Below are 20,197 nucleotides of genomic sequence, written 5' to 3'. Positions count from 1 at the left end.
TACAGCACGGCACAGCCTTGGGGCTGAGGTGAGTGGGAACATGCGGAGCGCTAGAGAGTTCGGGGCACGGTGCAGCCCAGCGGCTGCAGGCAACTGGCATCGGCTGCTCTTGGGGCTGCTGCATCAGGGGATGAGCTTAGTGGGGAGAAGTGGAGGCCTAGGGCCACAGCAGGGAGCAAAGTGGAGGGAACTGTAAGTGGGTGTGAGACGGAATGGTGCAGCTCTTGCTGTTACGCACACCCCAGAAGGGCTGTGAGCTGTAGGGCTGTGCCACGCTCTTCCCTAGGGGCACATGCCCCCGGATTTTCCCGGCACTCAGTGGCAGCGCTAGAAGGGCAGGTTGGGGGGCTACAGCAAATTTTGGGGCAGCAGCAGCCCCCCTCCCAGCACCACGGCCCACCCTGAATGCCGGGAAGACCCTGGTGCCACCGCAGGCCCCAGCCTGCAGCTGCAGCCTGCTCTTGTCCCGCACACAGATCCAGAGGCACACAGCCCTCCCAGGGTGCACATAGCAGCAAGAACTGTGCCCTGCACCCACTGACAGGTCCTTCTGCTTTACTCCCTGCAGCAGCCCCAGGAATGGCCAATGGGCTGCACTGCGCCCCTCCCCCTACCTATCCTTATTTCTTGCATTGTAAACTGGGTTCCCTTTATGCAAATTGGATTAATGTGCAGTTTTCTGGGAATGCATGTACCGCATAAATCAAGGGAAATCTGTATATGCTCTGCTGAGTTCTGTACCCTGAGAACCTGTTCCCCATACATTATATATCACTTCCAAAAAGAGTTAGAGATAAGAACCCAGGTCCAAAGTTGGCAACTGAGCCCCTAACAGATAACACCAGCTGTTCCTGTCTGTTAAATGCACTATATAGCTAAAAAAAAGTTAGATTATGGTCTGCAGTAAGGATCATGTAGAGTGCCATCTCCCCAAGGCAAGACACAGGTGTATTCTTTAGGCAACTCCCAGAAAGTGCAGAGAAAAGAGTAATCTGTGTAGTTCCTGTAAGCAGGGTGCTTCTCTCTCTTTTTTTTTTTTTTTTCTCTCTCTCTCTCAATTTGCAGCCAGCTTTCTGGATAAATTGCTCTGAGGGAGAGGGTCATTTCAATAACAGCTGCTGTGCTGCCCTAGATAAAGGCTGCTATTTTGATCAACCATTATGTGAACATGCAATGGGAAGGGGAAAAAAGCCTCTTTGCCCTGCCCTGCTGTACGGTCATTTAAGTACTAGTTATTCTCTTCAGCAATCCCTTGCAGCCAAGGATGATTGTCTTCCATTTTTCATGGAAAATACCTCTGTTTACTGTCTTTTATCATGTAAAAGTTTCCATGCATCAACTTCCACACTGCTTTTGACAGAACAGGGCCTTGATCCAATGGCAAAGAAACCAAAGCAACTGGTCATCTCATTCCACTGCAGCCTTCATCCACCTTCATAGCCATTGAGATCTAACCTCTTTTTCCACCTGCTCTGCCATTGAGGACTTGTAGACCCATGATTGGGGGCTGGGCAGGCTTATTGTAGTGGTAACCTGTACTCACAATGTCACAGCACTGTCAAAGGATATATGTGGCTTTTCAGGAGGGAGAGCATTGCCATTTGCTGTCCTCGCATCCTGGTGGTGGTGGTGGTGCTGCATAGATTCATAGATTGTAAGGCCAGAAGGGGCCTCTGAAGATCATTGGGTCCAGCCCCCTGCACCAAGCAGGAAAGATAACTGGGGCTTAGGTGACCCCAGCAAGGTGACTGTCTAGTCTCCTCTGAAAGATTTCCAGGGTAGGTGATTGCACCACCTCTGGAGGGAGCTAATTCCACAGTCTGGACACCCTGACTCTGAAGAAGTTTTTCCTAATGTTGAGCCTGAATTGATCTTCTAGGAGATTCTAGCCATTACTGCTGGTTTTCCCCTCAGGTGCTGGTTTTCCCCTCAGGTTGCTCAATAAGCCCTTGATGTACTCTCTTCGTGGAGTGGTAAGCTGCTACCAGGTCCCCTCTCAGCCGCCTTTACCTCAGGCTGAAGCGTCCCAGATTCCTCAGCCTTTCCTCGTATGGCTTATGGTGTAAGACTCTGATCATACGGGTGGCTCTTCTCTGGACTCTTTCAAACTTGTCCATGTCCTTGTTAAAGTGTGGTACGCAGAACTGGATGCAGTACTCCAGCTGCAGTCACACAAGTGCTGAGCAGAGCGGAAGAATCGCCTCCTTGGTTTTGCTGGAGATGCAGAGTATTATTTGCCCTACTGGTTACAGCATTGCACTACCGACTCATATTCATACTGTGGTCTATTATTACCAGGTCCCTTTCATTTGTGGTGCTGGTCAGTTTGGCGCCACCAAGCCTGTAGGTGTGCAGGGGGTTGTTTGTCCCCAGGTGGAGCACTTTACATTTTTCAACATTGAACTTCATCAGGTTCTGATCTGCCCAACTTGCTAAGCTGTCTAGGTGCACCTGTATCTGTAGCCTATCTTCAAGCGTGACCATGCTCTCCCATAACTTGGTGTCGTCCACAAACTTGGCCAGTGAGCTCTTTACCCCCACATCCAAATCGTTAATAAAGGTGTTGAAAAGTACTGGACTGAGCACCAACCCCTGAGGGACATGGCTGCCCATTTCTCACTAGGATGACACAAATCTATTCATTATGACTCTCTGGGTCCTATCCTGAAGCCAGTTTCTCACCCATGTGACTGTCTTGGACTTAAGCCCACAAGCCTCCAATTTTCTCCTGAGGACATTGTGGGATACTAGATCAAAGGCCTTTTGGAAGTCAAGGTTTACAATGTTTACCTGCTCTCATGTCCAGGTGGCGAGTTACCTGGTCATAGAAGGAGATGAGGTTGGTAAGACAAGACCTTCCCGTGATGAAGCCATGCTGGCTGTTATTCAGAATCGTACCTTCTGCAACCTTATTGCAGATGGACTCCTTGATGAACTTTTCTAGGATTTCCCTAGGATGGAAGTTAGGCTGATTAGCCTATAGTTACATGGGTCCTCCCTCCTGCCCTTCTTGTGGATGGGCACAACATTGGTCCTCTTCCAGTCCTCAGAGACTACTCCAGAGTGCCAAAAGGTTGTGGAAGAGTTTTGCCAGGGGTTCTGCAGTGACTTTGGCCAGCTCCTTCAGCGCTCTCGGATAAAGATCATCTGGTCCCACTGACTTGTATATGTCTAACTTTTTTTTAATTGGTCATACACCAATTCTATGCCAATTCTTATTCCTACCGCGCTCATCCTTTGCTGTACCTGGCGTAGTTTTTCCCTTGGTTCAGTGACAGATGGAGGCAAAGTAGTCATTCAGGAGTTCAGCTTTCTCCTGGGCATAGGCAATATGTAGGGGAAGCACTGGGGGGCACATGACCCCCTGGTGGTGCTGGCCCCACCACTGGTGGCAGCTGCAGATGCTCGCCAGCTCTGGCCCTGCCACTGGCAGTATCTGTGGGAGCTCACCAGCTCTGCCCCTGCCACCGCTGGCTTCAGTGGGTGCCCCCCCCAGACTCATGAGGCACCGGTTGGCCATGCTTCTGGATACCGGTAACCAGCTCTCCTGAGTTGTTGAGCAATGGCCCCACACTCCCACTTGTTTTTCTCCTGTTCCCTATGTATCTAAAGGTAATTAGCTTACCCCTGCTTATTTCAAAGCTAATCTTCCCTAAAAGTTATTTGACTATCCACCACCTGTGGACATGCTGGGTAGCAGAATCCACATAGCAGAATCTACTATGCAAATAACTAGGTCTGTTCTGTTCCTTCCTACTTAATCCAACAAAGGCTTTTCTACCATTCTTGCACTCAAAAGACTTCTCCAATTGATGGACTGACCCCTAGTGAAACATTTGTATACTTAGAATGAGCCAAGACCCACTCTACTGCATGGCCTCAGTGCTTCCATCTGAGCTGTGTACATGAAATCAAGGGCAAAATTTAGCCCCTGCATGTGCAAATGATGGTGCCACCAGTGCAACAAACATTGAGACTCCTGTTTCAGCAGCCTCAAATGTGCATGTTTTTTGGGCACTTGAATCATTTGAATGCATGGATGAACACACAGCCATGACCTGGCTGCCAAATCTGAGAGCAGGATTGAGGAACTCATGAAAGTACCTAGATATGTACTGTTATGAATTAATGACATGGTGTCCATATGCAGCCTCCACATTTTTACCTAAGATTGGTGCAAATCTGCTACAAGTGTCAGAGCTCCAGTCTCAAAAAAACAAACAAACAACCAAATCGATGGAGAGAAGTCTGCAGAAGACACAGAAAAAAACAGAAGCAGAAGGTGAGGAAAATAAAAACAAGTGGAGCAAAGAATGTCATGTCAGACTGAAGACTTTGAAAGAGACCGATAAAGAGATACAGCACTATGGCAGATAAATGTAGATACCAGAATGAATTGGCAAGAGAGGAAAAGAAGACACTGTTCTCAAAGAAGCTTAACCTGTAGTGCCCTGTCATACCAGGAATGTTGGAAGAAGAGGAATACTAAAGAATTGGGGGGCGGGGAGCAGGGGAACATAACAGCTATTGAGTGACTGTATATGGGCGTTTATACATATGCTCCGGGAGTATAGGGGGAGGGGCTGATTTAAATAGAGTGGCTTTTGGAACCACTCTAATGAAAGCACCTGGCATATTTTACGTATCAGCATCCTCGCGCTGAAAAACAGCAGCGGGGGTGCTTTCACTAAAAGCTCCCCTGTCACCATTTTTCATCGTGGGGTCACGGATACATGAGACACTGGAGTCTGCTGGAGCATGGCAATTGCCACGCCCCAGCAGACTCTATTTAATTGAGTCTGCTCCAAAGCGCTGTAATTGCAGTGTGTTGCAGCAGCCTCACTGCATGTGTATAGGTGCCTTTTATGACACTTATGTGATGATATTTTTATATATGTATTTGTACAACATAAAGCAGAGAGAAAAATGGAGTAACTTTGGATCACCATTTTTCTATTGGCAATCTATAAGTGAATGGCTTCATAGGCAGGTGAACTTACCCCTCTGAGACTCATAATTGCTTTTGAATTTTATATTGTCCGTGAAATATTGCAATTAAACAGCAGCTGCTTTGGAAAAAACACTCCCTGCTGACTATTTGTGAGTAAAATATTTTATTACATATTCAGAACATAGTTCTACAACTGCTTCCGTGTCTGATCTGCACTGCAATTGGCATAATGCAATTTTTTATATAAAATGAGATTATTTTAAGAAATTTAAATATGTTGTAGTCACCCAAAACAATCTTGCATTTTTACAGAGGAATTCCTTAATGAAAGTGATTCAGATTTTATTGGTAATGTTTTCTCAGAACGTCTGACAGTTATTAATATGATTGTTGCAGCAAACTTAAATGTGGAACTGGTGCTCAATATATTCTGTCTTTTGGGCTAAGTATAGACAGTCAAAAAGCCCGAGGCTGAATCGATTCAGTCTTTGCAGGTTAGTTTTAAACTGAGTAAATTGAACTGATGAGCAAGTGAACAGACATTCTCTTTTGATTCCAGAAATGCAGCCATATGCCTGCAGTAGCTTAAGCCAGAGCCTGGGGGGGGGGGTGGAGTACTAGAGAATGCCTCTCTGCTCAGCTGAAGCAAACAGCTTGGGCCAAGGCTAGCCTGCACACCCTACAAGAGTGGGGAATTTGTAGGGGAGGTGCAAAACATCCTGGGATGCTGGGAGACTGAGTTAACTTGAATCTGCAGGGGATCTGGCACAGAAGTTCAATAAACCGATATAACCTAATTCAGTTAGGTCTGATATTACGTCCATCCAGGTTTATCTTAAATTGGTTTTGGCCATTTTGAAAGCAGTTGATGTACACTGAATTTCTTTTTTTGTTACAGATTTGAACTGGTTTCTGATCACTTATGTCGCTTCTGTCCCTAGCCTTAAAGTTTGTTGTTCTCGCTCTTTTTTTTTTAATTTTCTTTCCTAAACAGAACAGCTCATAATAAAAATGGAATTTACTCACATGACCAGGCTTTGAAATGTAAGGAGATTCAGGACAACATTTTGCCTTCATCTGTCAAGAAGAAAAGGTACGTGTTTGCTTTGCTCTCTGCTTTTTTTTTTTGTTTGTTTTAAAAAGAAGACTGAGTGCTCTGTGCTTGCCTAACACGCTCACTGACATTAGTACAGAGTCATGCAATAAGAAATAAAAAATGCACAGCCAGTGTTTGGCTGAATTTTTTTGGTTGGATTTATTCTGGATCTGCACTAAAAAGAAAAGAAATCATCATAATACATGGCAACAAGATTTCTCATTCTCTGCTAAGAGCCCAAGGAGACCTCCTATTTCTTCAAACTAAGAATCTTAAAAATCATAGTAAGTTATTATATTTTCATTCTTAGATATCTTTTCTTGATTAGCTCACTCCCACCAACCAATATGCAGGCACAAGAATAGATTTTCCCCTCCCTTCCCCCCACCAAAATGTCTAGAAATGAGCTCGTATTAAAAACTAGTTGTTATATATAGTAACTGTGGTATTAACTTTCCAATAGGAGGCTAGTTGTTCAAGTGTATTGGTAACTTCATGTTAAAAAACACCTCCATCTCTATTATGCCTCACAACTTTTACCACTGGCCTCGCTAGAACCTGCACTCAGTACAGGGGAGGAAAAAAATCCCTTATATATTTTCTATGAGTAGACAATGCCACAGACATCAGTGCATTTCCTTTACATACACCATTGCCTTGCCAAGACGGATGCACCATATTTTTTTCACACAAACACACACACCTTTTTCTCCAAAAACCAGTTGCTGGTATTTGGAGTGAATATTATATGCAAGAACTATGGCAAAAACAGGTTTTTTTGACACTGTGGCTGAAGCCAGAGGTACCAGAATACTAAGCAGGCTCAGTTCCCTAGTTGCTGCTACCCTGTTATTTATTACAAGGAAGGATCTTTTTCTTCTTCGTTCTGCCATTCAGAAACAAAGCTTTTGAAGCTTGCATGTTGTATGTGAGAATGTGGCAGATAAAAGAAAAATCAAGCTGCTTAAAACCAAAAAATGACATGCATATATTGTACTGTCTTGGAGTTTAGGCTCTCCTTTTGTAAGCCATTGAGGTACTAAAACAGGATGAATGCCGGGATTAATATCAAGCACGTCCTTAAGTGTCTTCAAGATCAAGGTCTTGGCTTCCATTTGTACAGTAAACGAATAATATGAAAAGACAGGAAATTATATAAAAGAAGTTATCTAGTTTTCCCAGCCTTTCCTCTATCTCCTTCTCTCCCTCTATTCCCTGCCATTTGGTCATTTTCCCTCTCTTTCACCCCTTTCTTCTAATCTGCTAGTCCTTCCCTTTTCACTTCCCATCCTCTGTTGTGGCTTTTCCCTTCTCTAACTTGCTTTCCTATCTTGTGTCTCTGTCTCCACCTACCTCCACCTCCTCAGTGTTCCTGCCAACTGAACTAGCCTTTCTCTGGCAGGTATTATACTTAATGACTTGTAAGCGGGGTTTAGATTGTCCCTCTGACTCTTCCCAGGAGCTCTCTCTTCCCTTCCTCACTGCTGTTGCCCCAAGTTGCTGTTATTCTGATAGTGCTATCACTCTGCCTGTATCCTAGTGTCTCATGGTTACTTTGTACATGAGATGAGAAACCAAGTCCCTTGGGTAGTTGGGAGGAGTCAACTGTAGAGGAGAGTTTCCTAAGGAGGCTTGTTTTTTGTGGTGGTGAAGATGCAGGTTATGGAGAAAGCAAAAGAATGTGATGCACAGTTTAATAGCAATAGTTGTCTTATCCATTCTGTGCAGTAGGGCAATTTAGCTATACATGGTCACATTTTTGACAAAATGCTCACTAAAAGTTTTAGCATTGTTGTTATCTGCTATGTGAGCTATACTTTAAAAAAATGCTGTTTAAGTACTATGTATTATCCAGCTATCCAGTCTTGGATGCTAAAAAAAGTCGTCTATTTGGCACAGCAATGACATCATACAGTGATGGAGAACAGAACCATGCCAGTGTCACTAGAGCTGAAAAATGAAATCTCAACTGCCATCTTGGCTTGTCTTCACTCCACTCCATTTGAGGAAAGTCCCTGAGGCTGCTTTAAACAAACCATGCTTAAATAGGCTTTGTGAACTGAAAACAAAGCATAAACCAACCCAGATAGAAATGGGGCTTCATCACAACAGTGCAGGGCTCTTCAGCTCTTACCCTGAAGGGGGACGGGGGGGGGGGGGGGGGGGGGGGTTGACAAACTACTAGTAGTTGGCAAAGGCAAGTTGTAACAAACCATAGCCATGCACTTTTTCACAGTGCCTATATGGAGAAAAAATGTATTTATGAAGCCCTATTTACTATTTAAATTACATTGCTGTCTGTAAATCATCCATTCAAGCATGATAGGGCCTTGATGCACCTTGTACTTTGAGCTGCTCAAATGTTGATCAGTTAGTGCTAGCTTGAGTTTGAACTATTCACATCTTAAAGCTAAAAACCTTCTCTGACTATCCTCAACCTGCTCAGCTGTGATTTGCCACTAGAAGGCTGGTGAGCTGGGAAATTGTTTTGGTGCCAGAACTATCTCCAGGGCAGTCGAGTTCAGAGGGTGGAAAGTCTTTCCAGACAGAACAGGACGGTTTGGAAAGAGACACTGCATCCTGGAATGCTGAAGGACTGACTGCAACTTGGGCAGCTCATCTGTAAGGAGTAGCTGCACATTAATGGATCATGAGCTGGGTAATATGGATTGGGGAGAAACCTGCCCTAGAGTGATGCAACTGTAAGTCACCTAAAGTGTGCTTAAAACTAGTTTTCAGGTGTTAATGTACAAACAATCCAGGGGTTAAGAGCTCCAGGAGCAACCTATACATTTAGTGCATAACAAGGCCCTATATGGGAGAAGTTGTGTTCCTACTACCCTCTTCTGAATGTAGGAAGATAAAACACATTGTAGTACATGTCCTTCCTGGCACACACCCTTCATTAATAAGCATCTCCTATATTATGCTAGTAAATAGGGTTTTTCTTGAGGTCTTAGGGCTGGCATTATGGATGTGTATGCTTTGCTTTTCATCAGTACCCTAGGCTTTCTGTAGTTTGAGTATCATGTTGGTCCATGACACTTTTTTTCTCCCCAAGCTTATAGTAGTGTTCCTTCAAACTCTGATCTTCATCTAGCTGGTGTCCTTAAGCAAGAGTTTGCTATCCAGCTTTCCTCCACCTTCCCCCTTGACTGTTTACTACTTTCTCAAATAGAAATGTAAGATGTAGAGTTTCCATGCAGAAACTCCTTTGCTTCCCTTTTTAGCTGTAGATCTTAATGTTAGAAGTGTATGTTACTAAAGACCTTTTCGGTGCAACTGATATCTTGGTATTAAGAAAAATCAATGTAATCTATCAAATATTATATCTATCTATCAGATAAACCAAAACAACTGGCTTCCTTATATATTCTCTGAGAGTTGTGGGCTACAGTAAATACAATGTGACAAGTTGCAGCATAGGGTTTGTTTGTTTTTTTGTTAGTTAGGGGGTTTTGGGGGGGGGCGGGGGGATTTAAAACCACATCTATGACGCCGTGTGTTAAGAGACCTAATTCAAACTGAAAGAAGGTAGGTGGGCTTTTGGTTGACACCCTGAATGACTCTTTCCTTTTTCTAGGTAGCAACTGTTCTTGGGAACATTTGCCCCCAAAAAGATTAAATTATAGTTCCTGCATCTTTCATTTTCTTTGCTAGAGAGAATTATATAGACATGCCTATAAAAATGACACACATGGGAATATAGAAAAACAAATAGAATTTGTACATTGAATTCATAAGAGAACATCATTTATTTTCTTCGGACCATATATATATTCTACAACTTAGCCTCTTGAAACAGTTTAAGAGAAATGGTTGGGGGGGAACTTTTGGTTATATGTATACTTATGCCAGTTGGTCCTGTGTCCTATAGGAGACAGACTGCATGATTTATTTAGAAGATGTTTTACAGATAAACTTTCATGTATATATTGATCTACAGTCTTGGATGAGCAAACTGGTCTCTTGGGGGACTGAAGTAAATAAACAAGGAGAAGAAATACAATGCTACATCTCAGTTTGCAATAGTCATCTCTTCAACCGGCATTAAAGTTTAAAACATGGAATACAAGAGAGGCTGTCTGGCATTATGCAAGCAGTGATCTATATATTAATTTAGACTTGTGTTTTGAAGATGATTTTGAAGTTACTGGGTCATTCAAGATGTGTATAGTCAGATGTCCAAGACTTAAACCTGTATGTACGTCAGAAATTTCTAAAATTAATTTTAGTGCACCAAGTTTGAGAATATTTAATAGGTCATAGCACTTAAGTAATAGTATCATAAATTACAGAGGTAAAATGGGTCCTAGAATTTTGAAAGAGACTTGTTTTACATACCTAATACAAATTAATACATCTATCACTTGAAGGTTTTAGGACCTATATGTATTTATGCAATTGTGTAATTTTCACTGAAACTTGCACTTGTTTTTATTTTAAAGGTATTCTGAAAATTATTACCTTCAGATAGTCACAAAACTACAGCACTGCGCATGGAAAAGGAGGCCAGAAGAATATGAAAAATTTAGGTAATGCCTTTCAAATTATCTCTGTACTATAAAAGCCATAAGGTTCTGTGCCCCCTTGGAACTATTACTGTATTTATTTCTGCATACCATATAGCACTGAGAACAGGGTAAGATTTAAACAAAAATAATGTAGCTCTACCCATGTCACCACATCTTGGGAGTGAACTATTACACTTTCTACAATGGGTCAAATGAATTTTTAGCTTCGGAAAGAAAACTCACTGCATGTAGAGAAAAAAACAAACAAAACATCGTAGTCTTATCCTTTTGAGCCTGTCAGTCTGAGAGCAGTCGTAAGTGTATAGTGCACATCTTACTTCGGGATTCTAGGTTGCTATTTATTACTTCTGTTGCAGAAGTGCCAAAAGACTCCAAGCAAGACTGATACTGTGTGCATCTTGGTTTTGGTCCAGTAAAGCAGATGAAGCACTATCCTAACACAGGTAGCATGAACTCGGGTGTTGTCCAGAATAGGGATTCCTGAATCAAGGCTAGTAAGTTATAATTCCTGGCTTGAAACAGTTTATTATTGAATTTTAAAAAGTACAACTTGAGGTTCACTGAATCTCAAACTCATCTGACACCAATACACGTACAGCAAGGCTACTCCGATGCACTGTAGTTACAGTGCATCAGAGCAAACTTGATTTAATAGTCCGCTGAAGCACAGTAATTACCACGCTCCAGCAAAGTCCAGCATTACGTGTATCATCATCCCCACGCTGCAAAAATGGGCTTTAGTTAAAGTGCCCCTTTTTTCAGTGTGTGGAGACACTGATACACGTGATACTCCAGGCACTAATTAGAGTGGCTCTCAGAGCCACTCAAAAGCTCTGCCCTCCCCCGCTTCCATGTATAAACACCCTTCATGTCTAGTGCTTGACTGCTTGTAATCTGGTCACACTGGTTTTGCAAAAGGGAAAACTGTTGGATCACATTATTCCATGAAATAGACAATGAAATTTTGTCAAGATAATTAAACAAAAAAGGCTGCCTTTTTTAATTATTTAAAATTCCAGAGGTAGCTAATTCTAATATCCAATATTAATAAAGTCTGCTGCACTATAGCATGAAAATTATTTTTGGAAGCAGACAATGACTCTTGTAGAAATATAAAATATCATTCTTCGCATGGCTGGTACTGAAGCATCATTTAATGTTGGCACAGCTATGGGAACAGTGTCAGGTCATAGTGTCTGGTACTGAATCTTGTGAGTCTTTCTATTAACAGCATCAGACTTGGATACAAAGATGCATAAGGGGCTATATAAACTTGACATCTTTACGTAAAACTGGCTATATTAATTTCAAACCTGTGCAACTGAAACTTAGCCTGGGCAAGAGTAATGTATCTGCAGGTGGAGAGTTCCTTGGGAGTCTGAAATGGCCCCTTCCAACCAAATTCCTCAGTATGGTGCAGGAGGACTCTTACTTTGATCACAATATGCTCTGTCTTGCTCTAGCACTCTTTTCCTCCAAACTCTGGGCATTTTGAAAAAGTAGACAAGATTGTTCAAAGATCAGGCCAGAAGTATGCAGTCACAGCTGTGGGTCTCGCCAGACTTTCAGGAAACCAGGCTATGCCTTACTGTTATCCAGTGATACAGTGAACAAGTATACTCAAGCTAGATTTAACCTAGCTAGTTCAGATGCCACTCTTATAGAAGCACAGGCTTCAGCAGTGATTGTACAATGTTTAGGATGCTGGGTACTTAGTAGCTGGAGCCTGTAACACAGCTGCAGCATTACTGGGACCTAAACTAATTCAATTGCTGACATGTTCTACAGTCATACTTCCCATGCAGTGTATACATAGAATACTTATCTTCCCTTCCCTTCTTGAAATAAGCTTCTTGATATTTCATCCACCAAATTTTAAGTGCAGTTGTTATACTAATTTCCTCAAGATCAGGAAATATAGTAAGATAAGAAGTTCCCCCCCCACCTTTTTAAGCATGTATAATACTGTTGCAGGGCACAAAGGTGCCCTGCTCCTAGAGGGGCGGAGGCTGCCTGGGAAGAGGCCCAGAGAGAGACAGAAGCCCAGGTGCAGGTTACCAGGGCAACAAGCCAGAGGGTAAATTAGCCTGCACCTGCACATGGTCAGCTGACCAGAAAGGGCAAAGCTCTGGGCCCATATAAACCCCAGGACCCGGCCCAGAGAGGGCAGTTTCCTGCCAGCAGCCAAGGGGGAAGGAGTTCTCCCAGAGCAAGCAAAGGGGAGAGGCCTGTCTGCAGGAGCAGCTTCTGATACTGTTGAGGGATGGAGCATTTCCCGGTAGGATTTGTCTGAGACTTATAGCCGAGCGGCTTGAATTTGTTACAGCCCAGGGGCTTGTGTTTTGTTTATTGTTGTATAAAACTGGTGGTTTGGGTGAGGGTTATTAGGGGATGGAGGAAGCCTCGTAAGGGACCCACAGCAGTGTGGGTACCCCAGCACCAGAGAGGGCGCAGCAGTTGGGGGGGCACAGACCCCAGTGCCAGAGAGGCACCGAGTGAGACGGGGCCACGGAGGACCCAGGAAGGACAAGGGGCCCAAATTATAACAAGGCCCAGACCAAACAACGTCAGTACCATCAGTGAGGCTTGGGGTGTGGTAAAGGGGCGGCTGGAGCCACGCATATAGCCCATAAGGCTAGGGTGCCCCAAAACACCCATTGCAAATGGGACCCACAAGGGGTCCAGGAGCCCCAGGGACAGAAAGTACAGCAAACAGTGTCCAAGTGGATGTAAAGGCAGCCTCCCTACTATATATATATTTTCCATCAAAGATGTGGCAGGCAGGAATCAAGGGTGCCCATTGGGCCAACTTGGCATGGTAAAGGGCCTTGGGAGATCACAGCCATCCTGCAGGACCCCATCCCATGACAAATACATGTATACATGCAGGATGTACAAGTTACTTTGGGTGCTGTCTGATTTCTATGCAAAAGAGATGTGTGTTCTTATAACTCTTCTCTTTTTCAAGGAGCAGGATATTAAAGTTTTATAGATATCCTGCCCCCAGAGCACTTCAGAAACTTGCAAGAATTCTGATTATTTAGCACATCAGAGGAAGGAGTCTTTAAGATTTAATACCTTACTTACTAGCTAAATCTGTGTACACAACAAGCCTACCAGCTATTATATCAGTCTTGAAGCAAGAGCGTCCAGAAACTAAAGCTGCAAAGCAGTGCATGGAACAAAGCTGGGAAAAGATTTGGGGGGAGGCAGAGGGAAAAATGGATGCTAGCTTAGGTTGGATGGCAAGCGTTTGGTGGACCTGCCTTCTGACTTTTAGACTTTTTACAGAATTTGGGGATAATGGACACTTTTTTTTTTTTTTTTTGGTGAAGTATATGAAAAATTAAAAGGTCTGCTTGTGCTTTTAAGTTCACATTTGTCTATTTGTACCTCTTAAGGAGCATCTGTGCTCCTCCATATGTCCATCTATGGGTCTGTTGCCATAGTGCTACTTGGATATTACTCCGTGCTGCTTTCTAAAAGCCCTGTGATCTAGGTGAATATATAATTAATTTTATCTTCCATTTTGAGGAAGTGCAGTGCAGTTGGGTGACAGGAAATGGTGACAAGCTGTATGACGTGTTAGAAGGAGGACTAGCACTGCCACTCACATGCCTAATCCACTGGAGTTTTCTAATGCCTATATCACTCTGTTCCTAGACAAACTGCTTTACTTCGGTGTTTGCTCAAGTATAAAATGTACCTACCTTACAAGGATACTTAATGTACTATTTTACGGAACACAAACACACTCACCAACCACCAATTAAAAGAACAAATTTGCAGCATTCAAGTACAAAGTAGATAAGATAATGCATTTTTTATAAAGGTTATAAAGTCCTCAAAGCATAAATGAACATCTAAGTAATGAGAGCTTCCCCTGTAGATAAGTTACTTTACAGGCGTTCTCTGTGAACATATTTTTGCCCTCTCCTCTGCAGCTAATGGCTGCTGTCAGATTCTGGGTACTGGAGGCACTGGCCCGGTCTGTATGGTAATTGCTACATTCTTAGAAAATAGCACTCGCTAACGTTGAGCAAATGTTCTGCCATGTAGCTGTATTTCCCAACAGACCCAAACCAAACAAAGAGATTTTAATTCATATAAAGAAGAAGAATGGATCTAGAAAGGAAATATTTACCTTTGTACTTGGGGAAAAATTTAATATGTAGCAGCCTCATGCTTCACCACACTCTAATTTTCCCATTGGTGAGATCATCATGCACTAAGTAGCGTCTAGCCCACTACCTCCTGCATCTTCTACAATGTAGACGCATGTAATTGTTCCTCTGCCATCTTCACACCACTCTTCAAGTGCAGGTTTCTTTCTCTAAAGCAGTTAGGGTGAATATGCCCACGTGTATAGCTCAGATATGGTGTCCTCATTCTCAACCTGGCAATGGTCAGTGTTCTGACAGCTGCATGGTAAATTGTCTTCTCACTTACCACTTGGTCATATGCCATTTTAAAAAAAAAAAAAAAAAAAAAAAAAAGGATTTTATAGGATCTTAGGAAAGTAGAGGTAGAAGGAACCTTACCAGGTCATCTAGTCTACCCCCTGCTCAAGGCAAGATCATCCCTGACTTGACCATCTCAACCAAGTGTCTGTCTAACCTGCTCTTGAAAATTTCCAAGAATGGAGATTTCAGTTTCCTTAAGCAGTCTGTTTCAATGGTTGACTGTCCCTATAATCAGAAAGTTCCTCCTCATCTCCAAATTAAATTTTCCCTGCTGAAGCTTGAGGCTGTTGCTCCTACTTCAGTGCCCTACAGCCACAGAAAAAAAGCCCTTCTCCATCCTCTCTGTAAATCACCCTTCACATATTTGAAGACTGTTATCAAATCCACCTTCAGTCTTTTCCAAACTATGTAGCCCTAGCCCTTTCAGCCTTTCCATGTAAGTCGTTGTCTCCCAGACATCTAATTATTTTTGTTGCCTGAGCTGGGCTCTTTCTAATCTGTCCACATCTTGCTTGAAGTGTGTGGCCCAGAACTGGACACAGTATTCCAAGTTAAGCTTCACCACTGCCAAATATATCAAGGGAAGTAATTCTTCTGCTCTAAGTGACACTCCTGTTGATGCAACACACATCCAGAGAACCTATCACCTTATAGAAGAAAATCAGGTTGTTCAGGCATAACTTGCTTTTGGTGAATTCATGCTGGCTTTTCCTCATCAACATATTCTCCTCTAGGTGCTTCACTATAGATTTCCTGAGGACCTGCACCATGATCTTTCCAAGTACCAAGGTCTGGCTGACTAGTCTGCAGTTTCCTGGATCCTCCTTCCTTTTCCCAGGCACTAACCATGATGCGACACTACTGTGCAGTAGTTCATTGCTACTGTGCAGTAGTGTCTTGTATAGACATGCCCAGTGTGCTGTTGGCTTTTTTGCAACAAGAGCACACTGTTGGCTTATTTTCAGTTTGTCTACTGTGACCCCTACGTCCTTCTCTGCTGTACTACAGCCTAGTCAGTCATTCACAGTCTGTATTTATGCGTGTATTAATTCCATTGCCAGTGTAGGACTTTGCACCTGTCCTTGTTGAATCTCATCTTATTGATAGCTGACCATTTCTCCAATCAGTCTAAGTCATTCTGGATTGTTGTTCTGCCCTCCAGAGTGTTTGCAACTCCTTGCAACTTGGTGTCATAAGTAAATTTGCTAAGCATGTACTCAATCCCACCATCCAAATAATTAATGAAGATGTTGAACACAGACAGACCCAAGACAGACCCCTGGGGAACCTCACTGGATACCTTCTCCCAACTAGACATTGAGCCATTGATTAGACTTTGAGTACCATGATCCAACTAGTTATTTATCCACCTTACAGTACTTTCATCTAGACTCTATTTCCTTAGCTTGCTTATGAGCATGTCATGAGAGACTGTGACAAAAGTCTTGCTAAAATCAAGGTACATCACATCCATTGTTCTCTCCCTCATCCAGAGAGCATGTAACCTTATAGAAGAAAACTGGGCTGTTCAGGCATGACTTGCTTTTGGTGAATTCATGCTGGCTTTTCCTCATCAATTTGTTCTCCTCTAGGTGCTTCACTATAGATTTCCTGAGGGACCTGCACCATGATCTTTCCAAGTATTAAGGTCTGGCTGACTGGTCTGTAAGTCCCTGGATCCTCCTTCTTCCCTTTCTTAAAAATGGGTATAATTAGCCCTCTTCCAGTTATCTGGGACCTCACCCAACTTCTGAGATCTCAAAGACGATGGCTGAGGTAATTTCAGTCATTTGCTAATTCCTTCAGTACTCTCTAGGGTGTCTCCCATCCAGCCCTGCCTAATTTGAAAGGTTATAACTTATCTAATTCATCTCTAACCTGTACTTATACTATTCTGGGCTGTTTGTCTCCTTCCCTGTTTATGAGCAGAAAGTAGAGAAGAGCCTTCTCCCCTAGTTGGGAGAATACCTAACATCTGTATCAAAAATTTTATTCCTAATGTACTCCAAGAATTTGCTAGACTGCTTGTGCACTGATGTGTTTCCCTCTCAGAAGATCTCCAAATAATTAAAGTACTCCCTGAGAACTTGATCCTGTGATTAGGAAGTTTGTCAGCTGTTTAAAAAGAGCCTCTTCTACCTCCTCCTCCTGGTTTGGTGGCATGTAGCAGATGCCCACTGTGGCGTCCCCGCCCTGCTGTTCTCCTCTGAATTTTTCATGAAACCCACCATCACCTTTTTTTATTTTGTTTGTTTATTTTTTTTTGTCCTTTCATCATCAGAAATCAGTCTCCTGTTCTTTAACTATTTGCTGAACTACTTTTTGTACCAGACACTTGGTTAATTGCCCTTAAACATCCTGTAGATATGTATAGTGTTATGTGGTTAAGTATTGCAGCCATTTCCCCTGGTTTCTACTTCTTATCTTATCCATCAGTCTATTCTGATAGTGATATGCCAGAGACATACCACCATGTGCCATAGTTTCATCATAACTGAATAAAATCTGTCTAACAAGAACGCAGGCAGGAGGAAAAGGTGTATCTGAACACTTTTTTTCTCTCCAATAGCTAAACTTGATCTGAGCCTCCAAGAGGCCGAGAATATATTCAAATAACTACTATTCAGTTGGTGGTGTTGGTTGTAGCAGAGTTGCTCTAAGGACCTAGGCAGACAAGGTTCTTTGGGTATCTCTGACATTGTCTTACTAGACCAACTAAAATTTTCCAGTCAGTCCTTTTACCTTAAGGGGAAAAATTAGCCTTGTTCTCTCTGTTCTTTTTCAGAAACTAGAACAGAAGTCTATCATCTCCAGTAGTCCAAGATGTACCTCTTGGTTTCAAAACCCAAATACATTTAAATCCACTTGAGATGCTTTTAGCCAAATCAAAATCTCCTTTTCATTGGGTATGAGAGAGATGAAATGGACTTACCTTTCCTTTGAAGGCTCATTCCAAAATCTTTGTAAGCTATTGTAAGATGGCTTGCCTCCTCTGTAGATGCTCTTTCAGCTACAGTATTTAGAGTCTTAGGTTTCTTAGGTAACTTGAATATTACATTAACATTCTTCACATATTTCCCACTTTAAAGATGTGTTTCATTAGTAAAATTACAGAACCCAACTGGGTACCTTCAGAAGCTGCAATTGTGTCTTACACCTACACATTTCTTTATTTTAAATGAATTGGGACTAAAATTTTTATTTCTAAAATTTGGGCTGCATGCCCTTGGTGGTACATAAACTGCACAAAGAGTGAAGATTTTCAAAGTAATAGTGACCACCAGCTTGCTGTGGTTACTAGCTAGCTGGCACAGCCCTCAAAATGGCTGGTGAAAGCTGCAGGTAGTAAAAGCATTGGTTCAGAGGAGCTTCTGGACATTCTGTGGAGCTTTGCATAAGTAATACAAGATGTGACCTTTCTTCAGGAGGACAGCCCTGCTCTAGCAGGCCTCAAGATCTGTGAGGGCAGCACCTCCCTTACATAGGTATAATATAAGCCTGACCAACCCAGACACTACATAAAATTACCTTAACCCCAATTAAAGTTACATTTGCTTTAGAAAAATTCTACTGTTAACTATTTTGAGCATCTGGAATAGAACAGTTAAGGGATCCATCCATTTCTCACTGCCACCTGACTTGTATCACCATTCAGCTTAGTACCACTTCCTAAGTATACACACAGGTCCAAGTAAATTGCTCAGAGACTGTGAAATCCCACATGCTATTCAACAGATCCAAATACAGTACACTACAAACAGTATTGCCATGGCAAGATAGGAGGTAAGCTCTCATTGCTGTTCAGACCAGACTGCCCAGTCACTTTCTCAGGCATAGATGCCCTACAGTTATCTCTAATCGGGAATATTTGTTCTAAGACTCATAAGTCAGTCTCCTCTGAGTGGCAGTATTGCTGTCTCTACTCACCAAGTGTGGTTGGGGTGCTCCAAGTAGGCCCCAAAGAGTGAAAAGGGTAGCCCCATAGGCTAAACTCCTCCTGTGGCACAGCACCATTCCCTGGACCATTTCCTACCTCTCTTCTCAAAATCATCATCTCAGTTCCTCACCATTTTCTTTTTTTTCTCCACAGCTGTGGTCAGTGGCCCACAGTGCAGCCTCTAAACAGGAAACGCTTTTTATCCTACCAAGAAGCTTAATTAAGCTATTATACAATCCCCTCTGTGTACACTAGATACACGCATGTAAATCAGGACAAAAATATTTTTTGAAATCAAATTAATGAACATTGTAGTAAATGTTTGATTTGTAGAATATAATTTGGTATTTTTCTTGTTCCGAGATGGCAAACCCCCTTGCTGAAAGGAGTACTTCTGTGGGGATCAAGGGGACGGACTTCTGGTTGCAGAAGTCAGGGGTTAGGGGGAGGGACTTCCAGTCCCAAGATTGCAACTAGGGGTCTGGGCACCTGCCAAGGGGCGGGGCTACCTTTGCAGCCCTCAACAGCTTGGCAAAACTCGGTAAGTGGCCCTCCACCCAAAATAAATGCCCGCTCCTGCTCATGACCTTCTGGTATCTTCACAAGTTGTAGTATAGTACTACTCATGACCCCATCCATGGACATATACTGCATATTCAGCTGTTCTTCGCACTGCAAAGGAGCAGTGCAGGGGATTTTTTTGTGCCCGTGGATATCCAGGGGTCAAAAAAACCTGCACCAAAAAAAATCAAAGCTGCATATGTGGGGACAGTGCGTGCTGCTCAAAACTGGAGCATGGCCAACCGGAGCCATGCTTTGGCTACTGGCCAGGCTCTGCATGGCAGGATTGTTGCTGCTGCAGCTCCAAGAGCCTCCCAGGACCCCAGGTAAGTGCTGGCCCTAGCCTCCCCTACCCGACCCTGAGTAACTTGCCACATGCTAGAGGATGTGGCACAGGTGTTCCCTAAAGACACCTAGTGGTGGCACAAGGTGTCCCATTGCTAATTATCCCTGGGAAGCCAAACGTCCATGCTCATGTGGACGTGGCCCATGATTTCAAATATAATAATATTAGAGCTATGTGAACTAGTTGGAATGAGCTATTTGATACATTTAGGGTTTTTTCCTTATCATAAATGATCCAGAGATTGTCCATTATTCAGAATTTTGAACAACGGTTTATTCAAACACGTTCAACATACGGAGCTCAGTTAA

General features: G+C 42.9%; 1 protein-coding gene across 6 annotated transcripts in view; it reads left to right on the top strand.

Moving 5' to 3' along the window:
- The window catches only part of ST8SIA6 (ST8 alpha-N-acetyl-neuraminide alpha-2,8-sialyltransferase 6), an 83,186-nt gene that overhangs the window by 17,165 nt on the left and 45,824 nt on the right, over positions 1 to 20,197 (top strand). For 5 of the 6 annotated variants that reach the window (XR_002093709.2, XM_019498066.2, XM_019498065.2 and 2 more), the window contains exons 3-4: positions 5,946 to 6,044; positions 10,496 to 10,582. Coding sequence is in view for 5 of the 6 variants with exons in the window: in XM_019498066.2 (XP_019353611.2) it covers positions 5,946 to 6,044; positions 10,496 to 10,582 (186 nt within the window). In the remaining variant the exon portion in view is untranslated. The remainder of the gene's footprint in view (positions 1 to 5,945; positions 6,045 to 10,495; positions 10,583 to 20,197) is intronic. The other variant, XM_059729051.1, reaches the window with a different exon arrangement.

Source organism: Alligator mississippiensis, chromosome 5, assembly GCF_030867095.1.
Source record: "Alligator mississippiensis isolate rAllMis1 chromosome 5, rAllMis1, whole genome shotgun sequence".
NCBI classification, from domain to species: domain Eukaryota; kingdom Metazoa; phylum Chordata; order Crocodylia; family Alligatoridae; genus Alligator; species Alligator mississippiensis.
Note: the sequence above shows the minus strand (reverse complement) of the source record. Positions and strands in the feature narration are given on the sequence as shown.